At 33.4% G+C, this 14,021-nt stretch overlaps 1 protein-coding gene and 1 long non-coding RNA gene across 4 annotated transcripts in view; both read right to left on the bottom strand.

Annotated features, from left to right (window-relative positions):
* The window catches only part of LOC149069437 (uncharacterized), a 529,602-nt gene that overhangs the window by 301,073 nt on the left and 214,508 nt on the right, over positions 1 to 14,021 (bottom strand). The gene's annotated exons all lie outside the window — the stretch shown is intronic.
* The window catches only part of LOC149069442 (echinoderm microtubule-associated protein-like 2), a 168,762-nt gene continuing 162,785 nt past the window's right edge, over positions 8,045 to 14,021 (bottom strand). For 2 of the 3 annotated variants that reach the window (XM_089250079.1, XM_089250076.1), the window contains 4 exons: positions 13,774 to 13,861; positions 13,176 to 13,271; positions 12,876 to 13,006; positions 8,253 to 8,510 (listed from right to left, as the gene is read on the bottom strand). In XM_089250079.1, the coding sequence (XP_089106205.1) occupies positions 8,385 to 8,510; positions 12,876 to 13,006; positions 13,176 to 13,271; positions 13,774 to 13,861 (441 nt within the window). In that variant the 3' untranslated portion in view covers positions 8,253 to 8,384. Of the gene's footprint in view, positions 8,511 to 12,875; positions 13,007 to 13,175; positions 13,272 to 13,773; positions 13,862 to 14,021 lie in introns of all 3 variants that reach the window. The other variant, XM_089250078.1, reaches the window with a different exon arrangement.

The raw sequence follows: 14,021 nt of genomic DNA on the forward strand, positions 1-14,021 counted from the left end.
CCTGTTTTGTCAAACTTTTACAGTGGCCTATCGTTCGAGTCGGGTCCTGTTTCGTTTACAAGTATATGTAAAATTTGTTCGCAATCGATCTGAAATTGTGGATTTGTAGAGAACATATACACACAGGCAGACACACACAGAAAATGAATTTTACATATATAGATATCGCTCAAACAGTCAAAACTAGTTTTGGGTTATTTTTAAGACGTTTTGCAACAATCTTAAATTTTTTTTTTCGTTGTTTCCCCAATGCTAGACACGAATGGATAAGAAAAAGTTATTAATTCGTGCATCACATCTTGATAATTTTTGCAAGAAACTTTTTCGAATTTAATCAAGTTTTTGATGTATGTGCTGTTTCCTTAATGAATCAGTTATTGTCCTAGTTGTTCTCTTATTAGTATCAGCAAATTCTGATATGTGTTCACCACCGATTCTTTGTGTGTACAGTACTTCGCAGAAAATGAGAACGGTTGTTAAGATCAGTCAAGATTTCCAATTCATTTTTTTACGTATTCTGTACACCCTTCAAATTTTACTTAATTTAAGCATTTAAAACGTCATTCTGTGTTCATTTCTTTACGAGATTTTTTAAATCTGTGCATTGCTGCCTAAAATTTGAGCTATGATCCTTTATAAGTATTTCGTTAAAAATATAAATTTTTTTCAGAGAGGAGCACCGAGTTTGAAAGCTGCAAAACATGCCTACGATTTTTTTTTTTTTGTCCTTTTTAGTTTCAATGTTAAAGCTCAAATAATCTGCAGTTATCAGAGCAATAATCTGCCATTTTTAAAGAAATTTTCTCAAATTCAAATCTATTCCGCCTAAGGCAAGCCTCAGCTATGGCATGTTGAAGAAAAGTCACTGGGGTCAGTGGAGTAGCAGATATTAGCAGCTAATTTCACCTTTTTCATAAACTAAACATGTTAAAGTATGTTGAGAAATGAATTTCAGGAGGTCACATCAGGTAACTTTTTTCTACAGCCATTCACAAAAATGAACTTTTTTAAAAAATGACTTGGTATTAACAATAATTTATTTTTCAATAAAAATACCAAAAACGAAATTCAAAATGTATTTCTAAATTGCTAACACACTTGAAAGAAAAGAAATAACTGCCTAAAATTCCCCGGAGAACTACGAAATTTCTGAATGAGAGCAGCTTTGTAAAAGGTTTAGATTGATGTGAGGTATACTGCTACTTGAATCACCACACTGGAGCTCCTTCTGGGCAAAAACTAAGAGGTGATGAACGAAAAAAAACTTGCGTTGAGAAGCCGGGGGTTATTCACTCTTCATCTGTGAAAAATCAGGGTCGAATGGCAAAACTTTTTTTGGGGTTTTGGCCACGATTTTTGCAAAACGCACGACTGTGGCCCGGTTGAAAAAAAAATACAGATCTTCTGCCGTACCTTGAATAAAAGCTTGCGAAATATACAACAACAGAATATACGTAACTTTCCAGGGAAAAAAAATCGAGAAAGCAGTTAAACATACAAAATCACTCAAAGTTGAAAAGTTAAATTTGATGATGACTTATCAACTTTAGTTTTATAATTTTGATAACGGGCAACAAACACTGATTTAAGCTCCAATTACATGTAAAATTTACAGATAACCGTAGAACATACAACATGTAAATTTCTCTATATCCAAATATCGTTCCATGGACATTTCTCGTCCGAAACATAATTTTGCTACAATATTTAAAAATATACTTAGATATTATTATTTGTACACAATATTATTCCAACAGCACATTATTTAATTTTAATTTATAACGAGAATTGTACAAGTGCATATGTAATTCTTGTTATACTAATACATTAGATTGCAACATCAATAACTTCATATGATTTTGAGCTGATGTAAAGCAGGGCTTGACAAATTGCAAAAAAAAAATTAGGTGCCAGCAAAGGTTTATTGATGCCAAGAACTTTTTCCTCTGCAAAATCAGTCAAAAATAGTTTATTCTTTCACTTGTCTGGGACCCCTTTTCATGCTTTCAGGCATAATTTCCAATAATTTTGTGCTATCTTCACACTTCTAATTCATAAAAAGTATTAGGCACCATTATCAAATTTTCAAGTTTTCATGGCAACCTGACACCAGGGATTTGTCAAGCCCCGATGTAAAGAGACATATTAATAATGGCCCCCCCCCCCCTAATATTCTGGGAAAAATAAGTGCTGCGTGCAAAAGATAGCAAGATAACATGGTGAAACTTCTTTCGAAAGTTTTTTTTTAAACCCTTAAACAACTTTTCTGTTTGCATTTATATTAACAAACTAAAAAGTAAATTTATAAACATGTAACAAATATTATAACAGAGGTGGAATTTTTCTTCAGGATGTAACAAAAAAGGTGCGATAAAGATACATATAAACTGAGTAAAAAAAATCAATTTTTTTCAACTTGCACGAATAAATTCCAGAGATCTACAGAGGGTATATGTTTATAACAAATGGGGAGACCAGGACTAGTTGGCATAGTTTTTAGTTTGTGATTTTTCTATTTCTTCCTGTAATACGATCAAAGCAAATGCAATTAAAATTGCGGATAGCGGTACTTCTTGGCTACAAATTAATGATGAAAATCAGTTAAAATTGCATGCTCAATTTGTAAAAAATTATTTACAAAATTGTTCCAACCATGCCAACTTACCAGAGATGTGGGGTCAGTTAGCATAGTTAACCCAACCCCTGGGTTAAGTTAGCATAGCATGATGGTTAATGAGGATCTGAAGAACAAACTTAAGTTAGTAACTACAAAAATGTTATTTTATTACAAAAATGCAGAAAAAAAATGAAATGCATGATAAGTACTCAATATTTTGAAGTAGAAAACTAATGTAAAAAGAGAGAGAAAAGTTATAAAAACCAAAAGAGAACAAGAAAGTCATCATTCACAGCTTCATGTCCACCAAGAAAGTAGGTCGATTGCTACACTTGAACAGGTGGTTGTAATTTTTGCATAATTCTGCTGCGTTTATACCACATAAGTTAGCATATAGCATGTGTTTTAAGTCAACATGCACCTTAGTGGGGATGCCAATTCACCCCAACAGGACTTTAGACAAGCTTTGTTGTTCCAAAAAAATTCTTATGAAGTATTTGAATACAAAACAATATTAACCACCCTACCCATCACAACTATTGAAAATGCCTCAACATATTGATGGACTTCAGAGTGACAAAAACTTGGAGTGAAAAAAAAAATTTCCTGCAGGAAACTTGCTCTGTTCTTCCTCTTTGGAATTTGGTTCTTCCATCACACTGAAACTACAATAAATGATGCAACAACCCTCAGGTGGTTTGACAGTGGTAATACTAGTACTCAGTGCTCACTGTGGTAGAAAAGAGAAGCTGTATGCAAACTAGCCCTGGTTTGCTCTAATGAACATCAAAAGAAAGTAATAAAAATTGCCAAAATCAACAAGGTATTATTTGAAATAATTATTAACAATAAGAGAAAAAAACACACATTTTCTTAAGTTTCAAGTATTTACAGAATTTACCAACAGATACTTTTTGTTCAGAAATACTTGAATTACGAAGCATGCAAACATTGAAAATAAGCCTGTAATAGAGTGTAAAACAGTGTACCTTAAGTTAAATCCATTTCCAAAAGTTACTCTTATCATAAAAAAAAACTAGAATCTTGAAACAAACTATTTCATATACAATTGACCTCGCTCCAACAAATATTGATTTTTTCTAATTTCTAGCATGATCAAATTATACAACGTGGATGCACAGACTTTTCTGCTCATAAAAGATTCTCTTCTAATAATGCTTTTACGAGTCATATAAGAGCCAAATTACACCTTGAGGCCAATATGGAATTTAAAACACAGATGAAATCCATTTAAATGTATTTGATTTTATTGGTGAAGACAGATCTTGGTTTTTTTAAATCAATATTCATATAGTTTCCCCTCATTTCTATTTTGCATACATATTGCATGTAACTTTTTATCGTGTATCATATTTTCATGTATTGAAATATTTTTTTGAATTGCTTTGCAAGCCAGATAAAACTTTCAAATGGGCAAGAGGTTGTGCACCCAGGATCTAACATATCAGAGCATGTAAATTACTATCTATACACTAGAATAGGCTAATCTATTCTTCCCCTGTTTAATACTAATAAATATATTCTAATTTTAGTGTGATACATAATGCACACACATGATAAACGAGTTGCTTAATCTTTTTCTTGAATTTTAATAAGATTCTTCATAAGCGAATGATGCAAGATATATTCAATTTAAATTCAATATCAAAAAAATCCCTAATAAAATGTGATTTTGAAGTACACAAGATGATGCATGCCACATCATGCAATCAATCATGGTTATAAATGTCATACCAGTAAACAAATTCTAGCGAAAAGCAATTAGAAAAAATCAATTAGAAACAAGCAATTAAAAAAATTAACTAAACAAATTTGGCTATCTTAGGAGTGCAGCAAAGTTACAAATAATAACAGTGAGTCGAACTCATTCATGCACCAAGAAGCTTCCTGATTGTGCAAATTGTAAGCATACGAAAAATACTCTCTTGCACAAGTAGGGTGGATTGGAAAGAGAAAGGCTAGTGTGAATAGGAGAAAAAAAAAATCTTTCCTTATTAATTTTTCATTAAACTTAGCTCCAAAATTTTCCCTAAGAAACAGCCTAGCTTCTATGTTCACCACTTAAATAGAAAATTCAATAGAACTTCATTGTATAGGACCTGATTATAACAGATTTTGTTTATAACGGACAATTTAAAAAACTGTAATGATAATTAAGGGTTCTTATTTTTATCTGAAAAGTTTTATACATTTCCAAGCAGGCAATTAAACATCAATCTTTGCGTTGTTTTGCACTGCTACTACTAAACCAGACATGCACCTCGTCCATACTTCTCCTGCACATGGATGCACTGCATGACTCATACATTTGGCAGCCAGAAAAATTAAGATTAATGCAGTGTATACGTGCAGGGCCGTAGCTAGCCATTACTGTGCAAGAATTTGAATTTAGGCCCCTTCTGGGCCTCCTTCCAAGTGGGCCCTGTGTAGGTGCACTTGTTGCACCTACCTAGTTACAGCCCTGTACACGTGTACATCTTTCTCAATTCAACCTATGTTGAGGGATATTTTTTATTTGATATTTAATAAACATTTTTTATAGCTAACTACTGTACTTTCATAGATGTACACCTTGTTGCACTACACCCCTATATGAGAATTATTTGTTACAAACTAGACTTTCATTAAAATGGACAACCTCCAGCCTTTATTAGTCCATTATAATGCAGTTCTACTAAATGTCATTATTGTTGGTTTTATATTGTGTTTGCAGGCAACTTAATTTAATACATATTTATTTCTCTGAATAGTATGGCACGAGAATAATGATTTTTCATCAAATGATATCCTTTGAATTCAAAATGAATGGTTGCTATAAATAACAAAAAGTGACTGCACTTCGAAATATAAACGACCCTAATTAGATTTTTCCAACAAAAAATTTTTAAATTAGTTTTCAAAACTATTTCGACCTCAAAATCAATTCTAATCACATGCATGAAAATATGGCAAGGCCTAAAGCAGTAGTTTGCTACCTTTCATACTTCAAGAGCATTTCTTAAAGACTAATATTTTGAGAAATTAGATCCATATATTTTAATGAATGATTATCTATCATGAACGTACAAAAACTATCACAAAAATCAGATACAGTCAGACATCCCAAAGTCCATTCGGATAATTTATATTACTGTTATATAAATTTCTACAAACAATTACAGAAACTATCATATTCAACTGCAATTAAAAAAACCAAAAGCATAATCGGATAAAATTTCTTAGAAATAAGAAAAAAAAATTACAGAAATTAATAATTCAAAATTAATGATTCCATTTTTATCTTGAAAGTTGATTCAAAATATAATTTTCCAGGGTGATAGCTATCGACAGCCCATAATTACACACATGATTCCTTGCAAAAAACTAATATGGAAAAGTGTTTTCAGAGTTTTTGGTTTGACCAGTAATTAACACTTTAAAAATTGATTACATCACTTCATAATCATAACGGAGAAATCAAAGAAAAAAAACACAAACAAGTTTTTTTTATGTGAGAGTGCATTTTTCCAATTTTTTTAGGGTTGTTGTATCCGAAGATAAAAATGTTTTTGCTTTGATTAAATTGTGTATAATTGTATGTCAATGTGTTAATTTGATTTGTCTCATTTAAATGAATAAAGTTTCACTGACAATTTTGAGAAATGAGGTTTTTTTTAAGTTCCACCTTAGAAGTTTCCGAAGATTTACATGTTGCATCCATGCAGTGCCATCTTAAGGCACGGGCCCACCTGGGCACCTTGAGAGAAGGGTCTCACAAAAATGAGATGTTGAAATTTTCGATGAGTATGCATGTAAATTTGTGTAATGAGGTCTCAGAAAAATGACTTGGCAAGGATGCCCATGTATTTCTGCCCCCTCACAAGGGTGGAGCTGAAAGGGCTCTTGTCCTGGGACCCAAAACAATGATTTTTTTTCATGCTATAAACTCACTATAGGAGGGCCTTGTGAAAAGTCTGGCTTAGCCGCCCCCCCCCCAAAGTCTAGGATCCGTTTCCTGGATATGGGAGCCATGGTTGGGCCACTGCCTGTGTTTGTAATTCTGCAACACAATCAACTACATTAACACGATAAGCATGTTGAATGAAATCGATCACAATTATAAATTGTCACACTGAAGTTTCACAACTACAGTTTAAATTTTTTATGGCATCCCATTTATGTTGTTCGTGTATGAAGCAAAACTCAAAACTATATTTAGAAAAACAAGCAGTAAAGATATTGCTTTCATTTTGAAAACTGAAAGCTATGGAAAGAGAGGGCATAATTTTTTGAGAAAAAAACAAAACAAGAAACGAAACATAAGAGCATCATAAAGCTCATCTATCTCATACGGGCAGAAAAATTAGAATGTCCTAGGCAGGTTCATGCCTAGAACTGCGTGAGCCTGAAGTCTGTCTTCTGCTAAAATGACCTGGGACTACAGCCCCCTATAAATATGCCCTTGAATGAAACTTTATCTGAAAAAATTACCAAGTTCTTCACGAATCATGCAGAATGAAATAAATTTTGAAGTCCTCAAAATATTTCTTGTAAAAAGGTAAAGTAAAAATATATTAAAACTTCAGCACGATATAAATCAGTTGCAGTTGCAAGGAAATTAAAAATCTTTATTGCAACATGTAGAATTTGATATGAAAATGTGACCCAATGAATAATCAATAGAAAAAATCTGCAATCACTGATTGTTTTGAATATGTCAATTCACAAAATAATTAGTTTGAATACAAGTTTCTGATTAAATCGTTGCTATTATTTTACTGTTCCCACCAGTCACCTTTGTCAAAGCTACCATTTTTATATCCTTCATTGAAGCATTTTACACGTAACAGTTTTGATGAAATTTTAAAATAACTAATAATTTTAAAATAACAAGAATATTGCCCGTTTTATTGATCAATATGTAATCTGATGAAAACGACAGTGTAAAAAAAAAGACGATCATGCAGTAATTACTATGCACTGTATGCAGTGCCTTTCTCCCAAAAAATCAACAATTCTTCAACAAACAATTTCTTCAACAGATCTTGTTTGGCTAATGCTTTACAAATTTGGTGAAAAAATTGCCAATATGGTTGGGTAAATTTATCATGAAATAACAAGGTTATAACATTAATCTTCATGAAGAGAAAAAAAGTCAATCGTGTAAGAAGACGATCAAACTTTGTTTCTAATTGGATTGAATATTTAAGTTCATTTTCGAAAAGTGCAACCCCCCCCTCCCCATTACTGCTAAGGAAGAAATTTACCTTTGTTCGGTGTTTGGCACATAACTGACCATTAGAAAAATAGTACATCACAAAATTGAAAAATGTAATAGTTTAATAGTCATCCAATCCTAAAACAGAAAAATTTTTCTATATTACTTTTCATAATGTGTTATTAGGTGTGGGTGGTCGATAGTTACCACCCTGTATACATGACACTACGAGAATGAATGTACTTAATTTTGAAAAATTCTTAAATATTATTCTACCCAAACCTTTTTTAAGCTTTTATATGAACTAGCAAAGGCAGGCAACGTTAAATTCTATCGATAAACTCATATAATCAAAATAATAATTATTATTATCGTTTCAAATGTTCGTCAATAATTTCGAAGAAGTGGGGAGGAAAAGTTAATTCCCTCGAGTATCATTCATTGTAAAGTACTCATAAGACCATATAATACTGTGCAAAACCTTTCAACTGATGTCAGACTCATAAAAGCTGCATATATGAATACTTTTTTTTGTTGTTATTCAAGTTCTCACGATATGGCCCACTGCATTATGCTGCAATCTGCTCCTCCTAGGGATATAAGTCTAGAGTCATCAGGTGTAAAGTCAACATTGGTTACATGACTACTGTGTCCACTATAAGTATGAGACAGAGACTGAAAAAATAAGATATCAACAATTAAAACCTGTTCAAAAATATTTAAAATACACACAATTCAGTAAATAGGGAAAAAAGAAAACACATATTGATCACAAAAACCCCATCAAAGCTGTAACCCCCCCCCCCCCATTTGCACAGATAGGAACAAATGCAGCGAGGCTGGACAAATATATAAGTATTTACATGCCTGAACAATACTACAAAATATTTTTACTGGATTTAATCACTTCACAGTAAAAAACTTTCTAGTCTGAACCTTGTTCTCCGCCTTCACAGGACTTTTCCTGTTCTATAAACAGCATTCTGATAAGTCAAGCTTCATGTTTGTTTTTGCTATAACAGAATTTTTCATGCAGGGTTCCCAACAAAATTTGCTTACTCTGACGAAAATTCAAAAAATTTCCGACTTCCCCAGACCAAATTATCAGAAGAAGAAAAATATATAATTCAACATCTTTGACCTCCGAATTGTGTTTTTTGAGTTTCCATTTTTTCCCCTTCAAAGAACTTTTCCCTGACATTCATCAAATATTTCCATTTTCCCCGGACTTAAACAAATATTTTACATTTTCATTTCCCTGACTTTCCAGTTTGTTAGGAACAATTTCATGATAAGATAAGATTCTAGTACCCATGATCACCTTGTCTAGTGGGCTTATAGGTAATAAACCATAAACCTTCACAGGTGCTAGAGATTTTAAATGAAGGGGTTAGTTAGTTGAATTGAAGGTGATGAGAGAAAGGTTATAACCAATACCAAATTTTTAGAAAGGTAGCACAATTTTTAATTTTCATAAGAGATTAGTACTCAACTGTGTGTGTGCACCTCATCCACACATTTCTTTATGGAATATCTATTGAATTAGTACCATATTTTAGTGTGTATAATCTGCATGTGAAATTTGAAGGAAAAAAGTATAATTCACGGTGGCATATTATCCGTAGGATTTAGAAAAAAGTGAAAAACTTAGCTTGTGATTCAATAATCAATCCATTTTATTAAATGGAGCTACAAAACACTGTGACAGAATGGCACATGACAATGATGAAGAAATTGATGCAGAGGAAAATTTGAAGGGAAAAAAAATTGACACTTGCAAAAGTTTTGGAAAAAAAAGAAGTACCAGAAATTCTTTGCAATTTTCATTCAACCAATTTCAGAAATTAGTGATAGTGAGGCTTTCTCCTAATCATACAAATCAAAAAGGTGATTTTCCAGGACAGCTGACAACAAAAATCCATTTTAAATTATAAAATACTACAGTTGTTAACCAGGTAGTGTTGTAATCACATCATAATATAGTGTATTCATATGATTTTGATGTAGAAATAATAGTATTTTATGTTTTAATGATATTAACCTATATTTTACTTTAATGTACACTATATCTGTCAATTTTCATGTCATGGATATTTTTAAGACTTTTTTCCAATGCATTTTTTCTTGATGCACTTTTTTCCCCTTGGAAACCCTTGCACTTGTGCATAAGCGAGATATCATTGTATTATCTTAGTTTACTTAATATGTTAGATGCACTGTTCATATCTTGAAGTTAAATAGAAATATGAGAGTAGTTCAAAAACTAAGGTAACGCCATAGACCACTAGACTACAGAGGCACCGAATCTCTCAATCTTTCCTTTGTGTACACTGAAAGGGACCGTACATGGGCGGCCGGACCAGACTCAGGCCAAGCTCACAACTGCTGACACTGCCACCAGATGGCGACTTATACAAGGATGACGTCACGCTCCGCCACAATACGAAGGTTTTAACAACTAGTTTAGTGATTCAGGGTGTTCACCCAGAAAGTGAAAGGACATGGGTTCAATTCCCCGCAGGGAAAGTTGAATTTTCTCTCTTTCCAAAATATATCTTCGTATGGTGGCGGAGAGTGACGTCATCCTTGTATAAGAGATGTTTCCAAGACAATTGATGCGTGCTTCGTCTCAGGTGTCATGTGATGTACCCACGTTTCATCCCCTGTAATAATACAGTGCATGAATGGAAAACTCTCCGCCTGAAACTACATCAAGTGCCAGAAAGACAATCCCATTCGTGTGGCTTTATGCTCGTCTGTAAGTTGCAGTGGTATCCAGTGAGAACACCACCTCTGGTAGCCCAATTGTTCATACACGATATTGTGTACACTGCCAATGAAGATGTTGGGTTCCTGTGCAATCTCCCCCAGATGAATCCAACAATCTGCTTAAATCAAAGCTTCAGCACAGCACACTTTGTCATCTGTGGTGACGTGCCTGTAATAATAAATGTCACCCTGATCTTTGCTCGTCTCAGGCACCTGTTTTGCCTTTATTGAATTCTGTGCACTAAATCCAAACCTGTGCTCGTGACTCAGTACACTTCCACCAGTTACAGATGAATTCAAGCTGGGGATGTTTTCTTTAAAACTTCTTATTTCAATGGCTAATGGTTATTCTATCTGTAGCATTCGAATTCATTTGATATATAGATATATGCGAATAGCATTTGATTCACATGGGGAATTTGTACACCCATCAGAGCTCTTGTTATCTTACTTTTTGAAACGCCTACGTATTATTAGAAATGCAAAATAATTTTGTATTTTATTTGTGATCATAAGCTCAAAAAAATGCACAGCAAAGTATGATGGTGAAACACAAGAACAACATATTCTTGACATGCTATTTAAAGATGTTAGTTTCTGAACATGCAAAAAAATCATGCAAAATACAGTCAAACACTGTTGTAGTGCCAACCCTACTTAATGCTACAAATTTCCACTAAACAAATCTTCTGTATACAGATTACAATGCAAAAAAATCTGTTTTAGTGCCAACTGTTTGCATGTATGCAAAGTCAATAAGCAATTTTCCAAGAAAATTTCCACACTTCCATTACATTTCTTTTTCCTTTTTCAAAAAGTGTAGAGGATTTATCCTTTTTTCACTCCGCTATTATTATCAGCCAACATAACAGCAGTTTAGAGCAAATGACTAGTTGATTTTCATATCGAGAAATATTTAATTAATTGTACAGTGCTTACAATTTTAAGAGTTTTCTCAACTTAAAATTGAATGTGCATAAAATAGGTTATTTTATTTATGGAGTAACAGTAATAAGACACTGAGATACAGTGGTTCATAATAAACATGCCAATTTATGTAATGGAGCATCTCTGCAAGCCGAAAAAATCTGAGGATTATCACGAAGACATGAAGGTAAAGTTTTGAAAATCTGGTTCGTAAGCGTAATGCTCATTTTTGATTCAGTTAGCCTCATTATGGCAGACACTATAGATCCCTTGAGAAAGCCTGGCCTGGGGGCCCCATTAAAGATCCCAGTCCAGGGGCTCCTGCTGCTGGATGTTGGGGTCATGGCTCGCAACATACGCACAGATAAAAAAAAACCTAAATTGTCTTGACAAAAAACAGGATATCAACAACAGGTTGAAGTAAAGAAACAAAATAATGTGGATGACTTTCTCGTCAAATTGGAACTGCTACAGCCCGTGGATTATTATGAAATATTTAATTATACAGACCCGCAAGAAAAATAAAAAGCAGCAACACAACGGTAAGTTGTTCATAATTTATTTCACATTATAATTGGTAGCATATCTGGCCCAGGAAAATCATACGGCGCAAATTAGCTCAGAAATAAAATTGTAAAATTCTGAAGAAAAAGAAGTAATAAGAAAAAATTAGGACTTTTTTTCTCACTATCTGCCGTAAAATAATGACAACGTAAAAAATAAAAAAATAACAAGAATTGTCGCAGGCAATGTCCGGACTGGAGCCCTGTCATCCCAACTCTTGAGGAGTGTGTCATGATGACGACAGAATACCTTATCGAATTTTTTTTTGGGAGATATATACCTCTATCTATTTTAATTAGTGTTATCAACAGTTTTTATCTCAACAAAATTTGGAGAACAGTGAAAAAAAAAATTTCCGGGAAAATTCTTCATAACAAATTTACAATCTCGGCTTGAGGAAAAAACGCACGTGTTCGGAACACGTAATGAAAGGGTGTAACAGGCAAGCTGTTAACAATGATGTACAGTAATACTTTTATTCCTGAGACACGTGAGATTTAAGTTGTATGGAGAGACGAAGACATTCTCGAGGAGTTCGATTTTAACCTTCATCACGAAGGGTTGTGTGTTTCGCATGTTAATGCAACATAAAGGAATGCTTCATGTTTGTCGCTTCGTATACACCTCACCAATCGTCACAAGGGCAGGTAAAATTACAACCAATAGAGATAAAGGACGCGGAGTGATATCAAAAATTGGTACAGCGGTTTATTTACATCAGGACCCAAGTAAGAGCGAACAGAGTTTATACACATTATTCAAACTAGAATTCAATTTTACCTTTGGTTGACAAGCAGGATAACTGAAGATTTTAACTTTGCCAAAATCATCTCCCGTGGCAATTATCTTGCGGCTATGAGATCTTGAGCAGGTATTAATATCTGAACCATCGGCATTCTCTGGCCAAATACCTGCATAAAATCATCCATTCGTGTGTGACATGAAATGAGCAATTTTCCATTTAAAAAAAATTAAACGATATGATAAAATATCTCTAATACAGAAATCTTGGATCAAGAACCAATATTTGTGTGAGCAATGAATGGAAACTAAATTTTATGCACATGAAATATTACCTACCTAAAACGCTAAAACCCAAAGTACAACTCTGTGTACACCATTTGATATCACGAGCTATAGACATATTGCTGACTTGTCGGCAAACTCCAGCATTCCCTGAAATATATGAAGTCTGTGAAAAAGAAATGTGTGCATACTTGATATTTTTAAAAAGAAAAAATTTACCCTTATGCTTTGGACCAATCAAAACATCTCTCAATTAGTAAATACCTTTCATTTCTTTCCAGAAAGACTAAAGTTTTAGATAAAAAGAAATCACTCTCCATCCTTCGCAAAAACATTGGCACAATACCCACTGAAAATGTTGCTGGGACGAGGGTAATAAAATAGTATCAAAAGTGGAAAAACGGTAATTTCATTATATTTTTTTAAACATATTCTTTTCTTTTACTTGTAGGCTAATTAGACAGGGATTCACATTGAAAGCTGCTTACAGGCATTCAAACGTGCCTAATCGGGTATCAAATTCAAGCCTTTAAGAATTCAGAACAGGTGAGATTTTCAGTTGAACTCAAATACAACAGAAACAACTTACTTAGTTGAAATTCAACTAATGTGAAAAATAAAAAGAATGATCAAAGTGAATATATGTACTTACAATATAACAACTCATAATCTCCTGAGTTAGTTTGAAGGTAAGTACTGTCCTCTGACCAATCCAAATGCGTGATGAAGCTGGAATGGCCCTGCAAAAGAACGGAACTGCTTACATTCAAGTACATACGAGCCATTGATGTTTCCTCTAAGCTATACTCATGGAGTGGGCCCCTTATGAATAAAAATGTTCCCCATTTATTCCAAATCACTACTACACATTCGTGTACAGTAGAATCTTGATAATCTGAG

This window comes from Pholcus phalangioides, unplaced genomic scaffold (genome assembly GCF_987345545.1).
Source record: "Pholcus phalangioides strain wild (caught in Gottingen) unplaced genomic scaffold, Ppha-v1.0 ptg000022l_1, whole genome shotgun sequence".
NCBI lineage: Eukaryota > Metazoa > Arthropoda > Arachnida > Araneae > Pholcidae > Pholcus > Pholcus phalangioides.